Source organism: Ipomoea triloba, chromosome 15, assembly GCF_003576645.1.
Source record: "Ipomoea triloba cultivar NCNSP0323 chromosome 15, ASM357664v1".
NCBI lineage: Eukaryota > Viridiplantae > Streptophyta > Magnoliopsida > Solanales > Convolvulaceae > Ipomoea > Ipomoea triloba.
Genome location: NC_044930.1, coordinates 4,128,100 through 4,143,472, shown reverse-complemented (window position 1 = coordinate 4,143,472; position 15,373 = coordinate 4,128,100). Strand labels below are relative to the sequence as shown.

General features: G+C 36.2%; 3 protein-coding genes across 3 annotated transcripts; 1 reads left to right on the top strand and 2 right to left on the bottom strand.

Moving 5' to 3' along the window:
* LOC116007517 (expansin-A4-like) lies at positions 1–1,806 on the bottom strand. The gene is made up of 3 exons (XM_031248224.1): positions 1,577–1,806; positions 732–1,047; positions 1–553 (listed from the first exon to the last, which is right to left on the bottom strand). The coding sequence occupies exons 1-3, from the start codon at positions 1,737–1,739 to the stop codon at positions 250–252; spliced, it is 783 nt and encodes a 260-aa protein (XP_031104084.1). The 5' UTR covers positions 1,740–1,806; the 3' UTR covers positions 1–249.
* Positions 1,807–3,319: 1,513 nt separating this feature from the next.
* On the bottom strand, positions 3,320–7,561 carry LOC116007516 (probable pre-mRNA-splicing factor ATP-dependent RNA helicase DEAH5). The gene is made up of 3 exons (XM_031248223.1): positions 7,385–7,561; positions 4,010–7,059; positions 3,320–3,902 (listed from the first exon to the last, which is right to left on the bottom strand). Exons 2-3 carry the CDS (start codon positions 7,027–7,029, stop codon positions 3,509–3,511), a joined length of 3,414 nt encoding a protein of 1,137 aa, XP_031104083.1. The 5' UTR covers positions 7,030–7,059; positions 7,385–7,561; the 3' UTR covers positions 3,320–3,508.
* A 5,369-nt stretch (positions 7,562–12,930) lies between these two features.
* On the top strand, positions 12,931–13,691 carry LOC116006903 (non-specific lipid-transfer protein 1-like). The gene is made up of 2 exons (XM_031247415.1): positions 12,931–13,352; positions 13,623–13,691. The coding sequence occupies exons 1-2, from the start codon at positions 13,006–13,008 to the stop codon at positions 13,630–13,632; spliced, it is 357 nt and encodes a 118-aa protein (XP_031103275.1). The 5' UTR covers positions 12,931–13,005; the 3' UTR covers positions 13,633–13,691.
* Positions 13,692–15,373: the final 1,682 nt, after the last annotated feature.

Sequence of the window (15,373 nt, the reverse complement as noted above, 5' to 3'; positions counted from 1 at the left end):
TACATAAAAATCGAATGCATGATTGCATGCTTTAATTTTATCCAAATTATAAATATACCCAATAGCAGACCACATTGATCCCTTGATCATCATAGCCATACACATCTATACATACAATACCATTTCAAAATAGAGAAAATAAACAATAATACCAATTAAGAAAAGAGGAAAAATAACAATAGAGTATTTTTCCTGTCTTTTCCATTTGAAAAGATGCATGAAGACATAAGAGGTGTCCATGCATTATTCTTAAAACTGACCACCTTCAAAAGTTTGACCAAATTGCCAGTCCGGCGGAGCTACGTCGAAACCGACGACGGTGCGGCCGTCGCTGGCGGTGACTCGGAAAGAGAGGCTTTGACCGTTGAGATAAGAGTGTGTTTCCCAATTTTGCCCCCAATTTCTTGACATGGGCATCCACCCTGTCTTTGACCCCTTGATGAACACTGATCGGACGTCTCCTGGTCCGCCAACGTTTGTTATCAACAAAAGATTAAAGTATGAATGTCCGTTGATTGTAAACCTCATTCCCCCTTTCTTCTCACAACGAACTCTAGTCAACAAAATAAAATAAAATAAATTAATCCAATATCCAAATTGGTCGGAACAGGCATTTTCGACCTAATTAAGGTCATTTCTGACCACTTTTAGGTGGTCGAAAATCTGATGATTTCCAGCCGTGTACTTTTAGTCTTTGAGTTATAAGGTAATAGTGAAAGGTTTACGTTTACCTTCTGTAGGCAATGGGGACAATTCCGGCCCGGTATTGAGCGATTTGAAGGAAAGCGGGCTCAGCTAAGTCGAAGTGTTGGAGGGGAGGATTACACCACCCGCCGTGGTCGTTAGCCAAGGCATAGTTAGGTGGGCAGAAGTTGGTGGCGGTGACGGTGATTGTGCCGGGGCGGCACCACCTTGGATCTTCTTCATTGCACTTCAATTCGTAGCATGCCCCGCAGCTCGACCCGGTGTTGAACAATGCTGTACTTAAGGCTGCTGTGTTTGTACCATAGCCTTGGCTATACAAGTTTCCATATCCACATGCTCCTCCTGCATATACCCAAATTAAAAAAGAAAGCTATCTTGGGTTTTTGATCCACTTTGGAATCCAAATCAATACATGCAATGACAAGTAGTAATATAAGATTGACAGAAATAGTATTTTGTCGGGACGATGTGTGGGACTTTAAGGTGGACTAAGAAATTGTCTTTTGTGGGCAAGATTGCCAGATACATGTATAGTATGTGTTAATCAAATAAATATAGTTTAAAAGTATGTTGAATATTTTTAAAATCTATAGTATACAAATGTATGCAATATACTCGCCCACAGAAGGTAAAATTCTTGGTTCAAGAACCCAACACCCTGGTCCAACAGAATGGTGAAAAGGTAAATTACAGTAACTTAATGATATCATAGGTGGGATGATCCGTTCTTGGTGCCTACAAGGAACTCATCATATTAGGTATAACTCCCGGTCACAGTGCGACGTGACTAACAAGTCTCAATTATATATCATTACTTATAATCTACCACCTAAGTTACCCGTACGATTGAGCATGTATGTAACGTACTCACCCATTGTTCCGGTAGCATCAGCACCGCCGTAGAAGGTGGCATGGCCATTCTTCCAATCCCCGCCGGAGTCGGAAGGATCTCCACCATGGAAGAAGCCACAAGAGTTGTGGAAACAAAGAACAAACGCAAGGATGAAAAATGGAAAATAATGGAAATGCTCCATTATTGTGTCGGGAAGTGGAGAATAAACAAGCTAGCAAAGAGTGGGTGACATTGTGACAATATGCTAGCTTGTTTGAACTTATGTTGTAAATTAAACCTAATTGCTAACGTATTTATAGGCCAAAGGAGTGATTGTTTTGTGGGCGTGTGTACACTTTTTTTTTTGTCATTTTTAATTTCAAACAAGTGAACTGTTGGATCGAACTGAGAGTTATCAAGTTTGAAACGACCCAGCACCTAACAAAGGACTGAATTTAATTGAGCCATAGGCCATTTGTGGATTGATAATAACTCCTTCAAAATTAGATAGATAGTATATCGATTTAAATGACTAGAAATTTAAAATAGTTGCTATATACTGGTTCAAGTGTCACCACACCAAAAATAGCATAGCTTAAACAATTATGATAAGCTTTTTTTTTTCTTTTTTTTTCCCGAAATTTCACCCATGTGACCAGTTAAGCTATTCATGTAGGCATGATAGAACTTTTTATTAAAACCTTTCATAATATATCTGGTAGGTTAATTGACAGAGTACCTAACGAACTTGTTCGAAGCCATAGGGTCAGGTCAGTTCATATATGCAACAAACCAACTTAAACATATGCAGAGTTAGCTATTGTGTATAATTATAAGGATATTATCTTGTTTGCAAAATGCAAAGTTAGTTACCGAGTTATAAGTTTATTGACTTATATGTCACTTTTTTTGACATCTTAGTTATACCCTAAGTATATCGTATTTATTTTTCACATCTTAGTTATTTTCAAAGTGATAGCTTTGATACTTTCTGTTAAAATTTAGTTACATTTGAACGGCAAATCAGTACGGAGTAATAAAAAAAAAAATTAAATGGTTGGAGTAAACATGAAACACTGATTTCTTCTTCTTCTTCTTCGATCTCGCTCATTGTATGAGACAAACATCCATAATGTTTCAGTGACTTTATTAATTTGACAAATTTCGAGCTCTAACCTATCAATGAACAAGAGTACGAGACCACTCCACCGTACCAAGCTAGAGCTTTAAATTTGTCAAATAAACTCATTAGAAATGCATGGAAACGTTTGTCTCCTATAATGAGAAGGAGAGGAAATCAAATTCTTAGGACCAAATAAAATAGCTACTCCGAGAATAATTATGGGTTAAAAAATAAACATGAACATAAAATGTTTTAACTCAATTACACCAACAAATGAAAAAAAAAAGTTTGTTGGCTTATTTAACATTTTTTCTTGTTTTTATTAGATTGTTGATTTGTTTGGACCCTACTCGCACCTCTCCTGGTACACTGCCATTATTATCTATGGCATCCACCTTCAGCTATTTCCATTTCCATGTTTGATGCACATGCGAAAAGGAAGTATAAATAACAGTTTATGTTTAATTTATTGAATTTAATTCATCCAAACTAACAAAATTTAAAGACATTTTAATTAATCTCTTTTCTCAAGGTGAGATATAAATTGATCTCATTTACTCAGATGCGTACTAGCTTTTTTTTTTTTTTTTTTTTTTTTTTTTTTAANTTTTTTTTTTTTTTTTTTTTTTTTTTTTTACAAAGATGCGTACTAGCTTTAATTACACTAAAACGACTGCATCATGTGAAATATTTCAATAACATTAATGGCTCTCATTTGCATATAGGAATAATACATCCTTTTGAATTGTTCCCATGCAGGAGCCCCTATACATTGAGCAAAGTGTGAACATATGATATTATGAACAAATCCTGGAAAATAGTAAGTGCATTGTTGAAGTATGTACATATCAAGCGCGCCTTTTACTCAACCGCCAAGAATTAGGCTCGTGATATCTGTCGTAAAGAGGTTCAATGCGCTCCTGTCTCTTGCGTTTGCTTAATTTAGTCGGGTCAGCCACTTTGAAAAACCGCGGTGCTAGCTCTACAAGCCACTTGGGATCAATCACCGTGACCTCGCGCATATATTCCTTTGTTGTCATCACAAGCTCATGATAAATAACCCAATCTGGCTGCCTTTGGAATACAGCACTACTAGGATGTATATATACTGCCTGGTTCTCAACCAGGGTTCTATACCCTTCTTGTGGATCCTTCCTAGCACCATGGAAAAAGAAACCTGCACTTATGGCCTTCCTTATCTTTGTAAAATTTTTCCCAGCACTCACAACATCCAGTTTGTACCTAAAATCAACACAGTTCGATAAGCAAAAGGAATTAATATCATATTAAGCAATGTGAATCTTATTAAAAACCATATATAATATGAAGGAAGGAAGGAAGATTAGTACTTGTCCATGATGGAAAGGAGCTGTTTTCTGACATCCTGAGCACGCCTTAAAGACCGTGATTGTACAAAGTTTTCGAAGCACCAGGGTCCAGAGAAATTTTTGGCTTTCCATGCTTCATAAACCGCGAGAAGGGTGAGATGATCACCCTCTGGCTGAAAGAACTTTGCCCTTTTCTGATCAGCTTGTGCTTGTTTCTCCCGAGGTCGGTAAAAAATATTGCCCGTCTGAATCATTGCAATGATGGTCAAAATCTCATCACTGCATCCAAGGTCTACACTGGCGAGGAGCATTTTGGACAGTGGAGGTTCCATAGGAAATTCAGCCATTTTCCTACCCAACTTTGTCAACAGCCCCTCTTCGTCAAGAGCTCCTAGAGTGAACAGCTGCTCCATGGCGGATATTAGTGCTTGAGGAGAGGGAGGATCCATGAAATCAAAGGACAAAAGATCATTAATACCCATAGCTTTCATGTTAAGCACTGTCATCCCAAGGTTAATACGCTGAATTTCAGGGATGGATGTAGGAGACATTTCATTGTGAAATGCACTCTCTGTATAAAGACGATAACACTTTCCTGGTCCCGTTCGTCCAGCACGTCCAGCTCTTTGCTTCGCTGAGGCTTGTGATATAGGCGTTATGACCAATGAATCAAGCCCCTGTTTTGGATTATATACATTTTGCTTAGCAAAACCTGGATCTATAACATAAAAAATGCCATCTATTGTTAAAGAAGCTTCGGCAATATTTGTGGCAACAACTACTTTTCTCTTCCCTGGAGGGGCAGGCTCAAAGATTCTAGACTGCATTTCACTAGGCAGGGCACTATAAACAGGTAAGATTATCAATTCAGGAACATTCTTACCCAGACCTTTCATCCTCTCATAAAGAGACTGGCAAGCACAATCAATCTCTTCCTGACCAGTCAAGAAAAGAAGGATATCACCTTCAGGTTCTGTTAAGTGAATCTGTAAGACTGTTATCAAAGCTGCATCAAGATAGTCGCTCTCTGGCTGCTTCGTGTAAAGTATCTCCACGGGAAAGGTTCTCCCTGGGATAGTAAAGATGTTACAGTTGAAAAAGTATCCAGAAAACTTCTCTGCATCTAAAGTTGCAGATGTGACGATCAAGCGAAGGTCTGGTCTTCTCTTAACTAATTGCTTCAAGAGACCAAAGAGAACATCAGTATAAATGGTTCTCTCATGAGCTTCATCAAGCATTATAACAGAATACTGAGACAAACTCTCGTCCACCAGTATCTCCCTCAACAGCATACCATCTGTCATATACTTTATCACAGTCTCTGGCCCAGTACAATCCTCGAAACGAATGGCGTAACCAACTTCTTCCCCTAACCGGCAACCAAACTCCTCGGAAACCCTCTTTGCCACTGACATTGCAGCCACTCTACGTGGTTGAGTACATCCAATTTTACCTCTTGTAGTATATCCTGCCTCAGCTAGATACTGTGTCACCTGTGTTGNCTGTCCAAAAGTAAGTGCTTTACCATAAGCATCTTTCTTCCACTCTGGCAAATCATAGGCTGACAAACCAACACCCCTCAGCTCTTGGGCCAGATGCCTCTCACCTGTCTCAGGCATTGGATCCTCCCATGGTCTATTTAGATCTTTAGGGATGGAATCAAGCATTGTTCTTTGTTGCTGCTCCCTTACTTCTCTCCTCTCCTTTATCAAAGCAGATTGGAGTGCAGCTGCTCGACTCAAGGAACCCTCAGGATTTTTAAAAATCTTCACAGGTGACATATCAACTGAGTACCGACTCTGGCCTTGCAAGAAAGGTGGTTCATCTTCATTCAACTCAATCTCAAGCTCCTGTTCAGCACCTTCTTCCTGATACATCATTCCATCCCCTTCTTCATCAAACATAGGACACTCCTTGACACTTAAGACACCTGAAGCCCTGAGTTGTTTTGCTTCCCACCTCTCAGGTGAACTCATTCTCTTCAATGGTCTTCTTGATGGGATAACAACATCATCCTCTGTGATCCGAATCCCTGAAAGCCCAATTCTCGTCCCAGTCCCCTCCATATTTCCCCTATATGGATTTTCCCTCAAACCATCATCATCTAAGCTCTTCTTCAGTGGTAGCAAATCCTTTCCAGTATTCTGATCAACATCCCTCATGGACAAACTCAATTTCTGCCCACTCACTGAAATTACCTTCACGTATACCTCCTGATCCCTCTTCACCAAATCTTTTGCATTTGCAACCTTCCGAGTTGCCATCTGTGAAACATGAACTAATCCTTCCTTCCCTCTGCACTCATCCAGCTGAACAAAACAACCTGTGTCCATTACCCGGGAGACTCTCCCCTTATACACACTATACAATTCAGGTTCCTCCGATCTATGCATCCCATTCTTTCTATCATCATCCCTATCTTCATCATAATCTCTTCTTTTCCTCCTATCATATCTATTATCCCTGTCCCTGTCCTGACTTCGATATTCAGCATCATTGCCCCTTTCTCTTCTATCACCCCTATCCCTTTCTCGTCTATCATCTCTATCCCTATCTCTTCTACTGTCTCTACCCCTATCTCTTCTATCATCTCTATCCCTCTCTCTTCTCCTATCTCGTCTATCATCTCTGTCCCGCCTATCTTCTTCCTCATCTTTTCCCCGGTTCTTCTTCGCTTCGACCTCAATCTCCCTCTCCAACTCCTTAATCCTTTCCTTATCATCCTTGATTTTCAAAGCAGAAAATTTTTCACCCGTCCTCTTCGAATCCTTCTCGGACTCAGACTTGGGCTTCGGAGGAAGAATTGCGTGGATTATTGTGAGCAGCGTCCGAACAAAGTAATCCGGCATCTCAGCACCGCTCTCCTTCAGTTTTTCATCAAACTCCTCCACGGTCTCGCATTTCCGGCCCATTTCCGTGATGAACTCCGCCAGAACCTTGTCCCCGACGCCTATATGCGTCTCCAGCTCCGAGCACACCTTCGAAACAAGTGAGAGATACTCTAGTTTCTTCAATCCATCTTCTTCAACCAGCGCCCCCATATTTCGCAGACCGGTATAGCGCTGCAACTCCTGCGAGTATATATAGATGCACAAGAAGCACAAGCAAAGCATTAACTAATTAACATAAGCAACTAACATCGCCCATCACATAAGCAACTAACATCAAATAAACTGGAATTCTGGAAATTTATTGTTCTTAAAAATTAAACCAGTCTATCTATCCTCAGCAATCAGCTCTCATCTATCATAGGGAAATTAGGGCAAACATAAAATTTGGGAAATTATGACAAAAACAGAATTAGGGAAAAACCATAATAAAGATTTCAAACAAATTATTGAAATTAAGATTTATATATAGTCCAAGGGGTGAGAAGTTGAGAAGGAGACTACAAACCTGAGGCCTGAGGGTGAAGACGGTTAGACGTTGCCGGCTGCCGGCGAGGAAGCTTGAAACGCGATAGAGCCGACTGGTGTCTGGACCGGCACTCCCGCAGGATCGCTGGACGTCGATCTGGTGACTGGTGGGCGACTGGGCGGTGGCGAGGCAGAGGAAGCGTGAGGCGATAGGGATGACCAAATCAAATTTTTAAAAAATTATATATATATATATATATATATATATATATATATATATATAACAGCCCAAAAAGGCGTCGTTTTGGGCGGTCTAATTTTGGACCGTGGGACATCTTACTTGTTCTCAAAGTAATAGCTTTGATCCTTTTTGTTAAAATTTAGTTATATTTGAATGAGAAATTAATACGGAGTAGTCAAAAAATTTAAATGGTGGGAGTAAAGATTGAAATGTTTTTAACTTAAATTGTAATAAAAAGCAAAGTTTATTAGCTTATTTGACACTATTTTCTTATTCCTATTAGATTATTTATTTGTTTGGGACCTACTACCACCTCTCCTGGTACACTGCCATTATCATCTATCGCACCTTCACCTATTTCCATTTCCATGTTTGATGCACATGCGAAACGGAAGCATAACTAACAGTTTATGTTTAATTTATTGAATTTAAATTCATCCAAACTAACAAAATTTAAAGACATTTTAATCTCAGATGAGATATAAATTAATCTCAGTATGGGCATTTTGGTCCTATCAACTTAGGAAAAGTGGTAAAAAACATTTGGTAAACAAATTATATTTCCTTTTTTTTTAATGAAAAAGGCAGTTTAAAAACTTCTATATAGGAAATAAATTATGTAAGGAGAACGACAGTTTTAGTCCATTAATTATATTTATATTGTAGACTTAGTTCATTAATTATTACCATATACATATTTTGTCATTTAACTATGTGATATTTATATGTTTGATTTCATATTTCTATAGTAGCGTAGTATGTATATGACCAACATATCTTATTTATCATGTTTTGATTTCTTACATAGATTATTGAAAAGCATTTACGCCAAACGAATGCTCAAATAATAGACATTGATTTGTGAATTATAATATGTATATTCATATCAATTTTTCATATTAACATTTTTGTTATGTGAGCAAACTATTTCATAACAATTTGGTAATATCTTTCAATAATATAATATATTTGTTTTGTGTGATGCCATGTTGCAAATGGAAAATTGAAAATGCAATTGTGGTAGAGCCACTATTCTTTTTTTTTTTTTNTTTTTTTTTTTTTTTTTTTTTTTAGAAAATGAAAATGACATAAGACTTGAAAGTGCTTATAGATTGAAAACACGCTCCAACTTATCGACATGAAAACAAGAAAGTAGTTAATAAATTCGTAATATTTATTTCAACAAGTAATATTTAGTAAATTTGAAAACCATCCAAAACAATTTTGAAGTTTTAGCTACATTCCAATGGCAAAAAAATGTGTTTGTCAACCTCAATGATTAATTATTTATTTAATACAAAATGATATAAATAAAAAAATGACTAAGGTGTCCCTCAATAATTTGAATATTTAAAATACATTATTAATATTAACATAATTTGTTAGTGGTGGACTAAAACTATCTCATCTACAAATGCACAACTCCACCTTACTCAAACTAGTCTGCCATATTTCTTGTGCAACTAGAGGCGGTCAAACTATCTGAAGAGAAGGATGTAGGGTGGCAACTTATGGACTTATGGTGATGACAAGTGGGTGAATGAGGTTGATCGATGAATGACAACCACTCGTTTTATGGATAGATCAGACACGATTGATCGATGCACGTCAACCACTCATTTCACATGGTGCAAACACAAAAATATGACCTCTTGCCCCATTTTTACATCATACCATCACCATCAGGTACCTAGTCCAATGGTTTCTTCATGATTGAAGCAAAAAATAAATTCACAAAGGAACTGCACATAAGGTAGACACAATTTAAATTAACAGTTGGTTATGGAAGTGGAATTGAAAAAGCAATTGAAAGGGCTTAGTTTGAATCTTAGAACAATTGAAAGGACTATTTTTTAATTAAATAGTGGCAACAATGAGTAATATATTTATTCATTTCACATGTAAGTTAACAACAATGAGTAATATATTTATTCATTTCACATGTAAGTTAAAAGATTGAATGTAATAATCGATTCATTTCACATGTAAGTTAAAAGATTGAATGTAATAATCGGCTTAGTTTGAATCTTAGAACAATTGAAAGGACTATTTTTTAATTAAATAGTGGCAACAATGAGTAATATATTTATTCATTTCACATGTAAGTTAACAACAATGAGTAATATATTTATTCATTTCACATGTAAGTTAAAAGATTGAATGTAATAATCGATTCATTTCACATGTAAGTTAAAAGATTGAATGTAATAATCGTGTTGAGAGCATCATATTAATGATCCATGATGGGGGTACTTAAGCCAAAATTTTAATGGTATACAAAAGTTAGTTCAAAAGTAGGGGTTTGAACCTATTTTAAATACTATTTTATAATATCTTTGAAATCAATGTAAATAATATTATTGCTTACCTCTTAAAAAGTCGAGTCATTGACAGCTCACGCTTCAACTCTTTTTGGCATTAGGTAGTTAGTCCCCTTCACTCTGGAGCTAATTAGCCTTTTTCTGGTCGTGAACTGATCTCTCAACAAGAGTATCAATTGATAGCTCGTCAAGTCAAGATGATCATAATTCCACAACATAAAAAATTAAACTTATAATATAGAGATTTGGTTTCAACTTACGTATCATTTTACTCGCAAGGGCAGCTCAACTGGTCACATGGGTGAAGTTTGGGAGAAGAGGCCAGAGATCGAGTCTCATTAGCTACAGTGTGGGGTTCTTGTGCGCAATCTCTGTGTTAGTTGACATGGTTGAAATCCTGAAGCGTGAGAGCCCTTAATATTTTGTGTTAGTTGACATCCTTCTAAATACTTTGTTAGAGCCGAAGCATGAAGGGCCGGGAGAGCCCTTAATATTTTGTGCTAGTTGACATCCTTCTAGATACTTTGTTGGAGCCGAAGCATGAAGGGCCGGGAGAAGATGTAAAATATCTCATCCAATATATATCATTTTTATTTCTAAAAATATGATATTTTTACCATAAGTAATTATATATTGATATGTAGTACAATGTTGAAAAGTTTGGGCACAAATTTCTACTTATCACGGTCCAATAATATATGGAGTACGTTTTGACAAAATCACAAAAATCAATTATTTGTTGACACACGCATGGCAGCCATAATTTTGTTTTTATGTCCCGTCAGCACTGCATTTATTACTGATTTTACTTACAAGTGTGAACTATTTTACTTTTCTTTTTCTCTCCATGTCTTTTTTTTTTTTTTTTCGGAATTATTTCTGTTGTTAAAAAGAAAAAACACTCCGTATAATTTCCAATAAGTATAAAAGTTTATAAATTGTTTTCAAAAAAAAAAGTTTATAATTAATAAATTTAATCATAAATTAATTACTTAAAATAAACTTTGATATAATTTCTTTAAAAAAGAAAAAAAAACTCATTTTCAGTGTGGCGTTCCAGCACTCAAAGTTCAATGAATCATATTTTTAATTTCACACAACCATTCACATTGGAAATTGGAAACCCTAATAAAGACAAAATTTATGGTCGATTGGGGATATGGAAATTATTTTTGCATTTTAGTTCACCTTTTAAACTCTTAATGAGCACAAATAAAACTAAAAATGTTTTTTTTTTTTTTACAAATAAAATTTTGAAACAATTAGTAGTATTTACGTGATTAATCTACATGTCTCAACACTCAAACTTATCTAAGTGTATATAATAACTAAAAACTAATAAATCATTACTTGTTCGCACGCTGTAGGGTCTATCCAAATTCGAAATCTATTTTAAACATAATTAATTCTTTATATATATATATATATATATATATATATACACACGATAAGTCAATTATTATTAAAAAATTTAATTATAGAGAACTTGGTTTTCAAGTATTTACTTGGTAACATAAAATATAAAATAATTTCTCATATATCTTTATCGATCTATTATTACTGTTTCATATACCTTTTCCATGTAATCATTATCAATTTCTCACATAATCATACATCTTTACGAAATAGTAGTGCATTCTTGGAAGACCATGTAATTCACCCTCTTGCAAGCTTAGGTTATTATTTTTATTTTACTATTAATATGTTATTATAATTATTATTATTATTATTATTAAATATAATGTGAAATCAGGTATTTTTTTTAATTTTAAAGTTAGTGAGAATTGCAAAGATGTAAAGAAATTAAAATAGTTAGAATTACAATTTTGATAATTTAAAAGTAAGATTAGGTTTTATAAATGAAAAAGTATTAATGTATTATAGAAATAAAAGATAACATCCTAAGCATGTTTTGCACAACTCAGTATTCCAAAATGTTGCTTCATAATATTTTGAATAATTCCAGAATAAAATGGAAATCTTTGCCGACTTGTGATACATACGACCCATCCTTAAACATGTGTTGCACATATCCCAAAATTTCATATTTAGGTCCCAACCCATCCCTACCCTTCCTGCCAGCCAAGAAATATACAATGCATTCTAAATTTCTAATTTCCATTTATTTCATCCGCGCTACATGCATTAAGTAAACTCTATTAAATAAGCTCTATTTCTGTAGCCAAACACTTGCTTAGAAGGCATGTAATGATTCTTTTAGTTCATGAGATTTAGCTTGAAATTGTGCTTCAATCCAAACTCCCTCTAATTCTCCCCTTTCTTGAAACATGACAAAATTTTTACTTCATGGCCTGTTTGATTGGATGTAGTTTGGGAGGAATTGCAATTAAGTGAATTCTCAAACTACAGTGTTTGGTTGGAGGGAATTGCAATTCCGCAGAGTTGCAATTCCCTCCAAATGATGAATTGCAATTCATGGGGTACCCCTCATGACTTGCAATTCGGTGGAGATGAGGGGCAATTTGTTGGTGTAAAGACAATTTTGCCCCTCCTCCCATACCTTTTGTCTTTTTTTTTTAAAAAAAAAAATTTGAAAGAATTATGATTATTATGAAAAAATTATTATTATTATTATTATTTTGAAAGAATTATTATTATGATTATGATTATTATTACTATTACTACAACATCTACCACAACATAAGAGCATTTTAGTCATTTTGTCGCTTCTTACCCTTCAATTCCCTGTACTCCTATTTCTGCATACCAAACACTGTAATTTCAATTCTTACTCTATTCATTGAATTGCAATTCCACCGAATTATAATTCTTTTCCTATTCCCCCTCCCAACGAAACGCCCTGTCAAATCTAGTTTCACTCGGGAGCGTTGGATTGATTGCATTTATTGTCCCCAGGCCCCAACTACCAACGCCTTCATTAATGGTGTGTGGCAGTACACAGTAAGACTCTGATCTGATTTCCCGTTCACACCATGCATGCATCAAAATTTCTGCTATAAATTTCCCCCCTCGCATGCCCCCCACTTCATCACCGCACTCACTACTCAGAACCTGTAAAACTCAGCCATCTTGTCTACCCCAAAACCTTCCCTTTTCCAATAGATCAGAAAACGTACAATGGCGGCAAAGCTTAGTTTGGTTGTTTGCGTTGCGGTGTTGTGCAGCATGGTTGTGGTTGCGCCCCATGCAGAGGCCGCCATGACTTGTGGCAAGGTGGCCAGTTCCTTAGGCTCTTGTCTCACTTACCTCAAGGGCACTGGACCTTTGATCGGAGGCTGCTGCAATGGCGTTAAGGGCCTAGTCGCCGCAGCTAAAACCACCGCTGACCGCCAGACCGCTTGTGGTTGCCTCAAATCCATGGCCACCTCAATCTCCGGCCTTAAACCTAACCTCGCCTCTTCCCTCCCTGGAAAATGCGGCGTCAAGGTCGGCTATCCCATCAGCACCTCCACCGACTGCTCCAAGTAAGCCTCATTCCTTTCTTCTTCTTTTTTTTAACAACCAGAAAACCCCAATCACTACCTGATTGATAGTGTGCATTGAGTAAATATCCAGATATTATACCTCTAGTTAATTGACAAAGAACCACAAAAAAAGTAAAACAGTCTGAATTATTATTCATAGCTGAGCCTCTCAAATCAAGAAAATCTATAGACAGCTTTTCTTGGGAGTAGCCAGACTGACCAACTTTGTTCTGACTTGTTTTTTGTTTGGAACTATGATTGGTGTTGCAGGGTTCACTAGAAAAGATGGGAGAGTGCATGTTTTCTCAGACACGACATTACAACGAACTACGACGACCGATAGTAACATCATCATTATCATCATAAGAATAATAATATATGAAGAGGAATAAGAGGGGGATCATATGTTTCTGTGATCCCTGCAGCTAGGGATCCGATTTGTTGGAAACCAGCTTTCAACTATGTTTTTTTTTTTTTTTTTTTGGGTCTTTTGTTTTAACGTTTTACGTGAGGTTTCTCTGTCTGGTCTGTACTGCATGTGTCGCAAATATGGTGATCCATCTGTACTTCACTGCTATTAATATATATCAGATTTATCCACCACTGTTTTCTTATATATATGTTATTTGTTTTGATTTTTAATTAAATCTCCAATGCAGTTTTACTTAATTAACCACAATATAATGTTCCAATAATTCAACTTCCAAGATGCCTGTGAAGCTATCTTTCTCCTTGTTTTGATTTGATCTAATTAGTAATGTATAATCAAGATTAGTTTATCTTTCTCCTTGTTTTGATTTGATCTAATTAGTAATGTATAATCAAGATTAGTTTATCTCCCCTCTATGGTCATAATACGAATTTCACGGGCTTACTTTTAATGGACTACAACTCCTTTTTTGTAAATCAAATAAATTTTACTTAATATAGTTTTTGCTAGATTATATATTATCCTCAATAATGTAACATTGGTTTTTAAAAAGAAACAATATATAATTAATAAATATAGAGAATTATACAACGTTTATAAGACAAAACAATCTTACATTGTATCCATTACCCGTGATATGGTCATAAGTTCAAATCTCACTCGGCATTACAGTCCCGCCTGGCCAAGCAGTACATATGCAAATTAGTGCAACAAGCTTGATCAAAAAATCTAGTGATTTTCAAGTATGAAAATTGTGTTCCACTCATTTAGTCAATCTTTTGAACTTTTCTTTTAGAATTAAAGGACATTTGGTTCACAAAATATTGAATTACCTTAACTAAGTTATTAGTCTTATTACATTATATTACACCTAAAGTCTTGCATTGTACACATTACCCGTGATGTGCTCATTTTTTGTTTGTTTAAAATTATGGCATGCAATATTAACCTATTTGGCTGAAAAAGAGCATGCACACACATGTGTACGTGTATTTGAAAGGAAAGTTGAAAATCACGTCAAATTATTAATGTCGTTTTTTTTTTTTTTGAAACCTCAAATTATTAATGTTATGTGACAATATAATATCTTGAGCGAAGAAATAAAGTAATCAAATTACCTTGTGTTAAATCAGCCAAGGTAATTGAAACATGTGATATTGTAATTACAAGCGTGAGCAAATTGCCATTTTGGTCCACTGACTATAGGGGTCCTATTAATTCTAGTCCACGACTTTTAAAAGTGTTAATTGCATACCATGACTTTTCAATTTGTATCAATTTTGACCACTCCGGTGAAATTTCCGGCCAAATGTCGCCGGATTCTCTTAATCCCACCGATTTGGCTTAATACAATGGGCAAAAATGTAATTTCCACGATCCAAAATAACCCAATGCAACCTAACCCGGAGGACGAACAAGGGTGGCGTCATGAAGCAGCGATGAACCGGCGGCGACGGCGAGCTTACATCTCCCTCCTCTCTGTTCAGCGACGGCAGCATGCGGACAAACCAGCAGAGGCATTCCCCTATTTTCGGCATCGACCGACAGACAGCAGCGGTGGAGGTCGCAGGCAGCTTGGGCGGAGCGTCCT

Excerpts from the sequence above, each read along its gene's own strand:
- LOC116007517 (XM_031248224.1), bottom strand. The coding sequence starts at position 1,739 with ATGGAGCATTTCCATTATTTTCCATTTTTCATCCTTGCGTTTGTTCTT. Across the intron at positions 1,048-1,576 it reads TGATGCTACCGGAACAATGG|GAGGAGCATGTGGATATGGA; the intron begins GTGAGTACGTTA and ends GGGTATATGCAG. Across the intron at positions 554-731 it reads GTCCCCATTGCCTACAGAAG|AGTTCGTTGTGAGAAGAAAG; the intron begins GTAAACGTAAAC and ends TTTGTTGACTAG.
- LOC116006903 (XM_031247415.1), top strand. The coding sequence starts at position 13,006 with ATGGCGGCAAAGCTTAGTTTGGTTGTTTGCGTTGCGGTGTTGTGCAGC.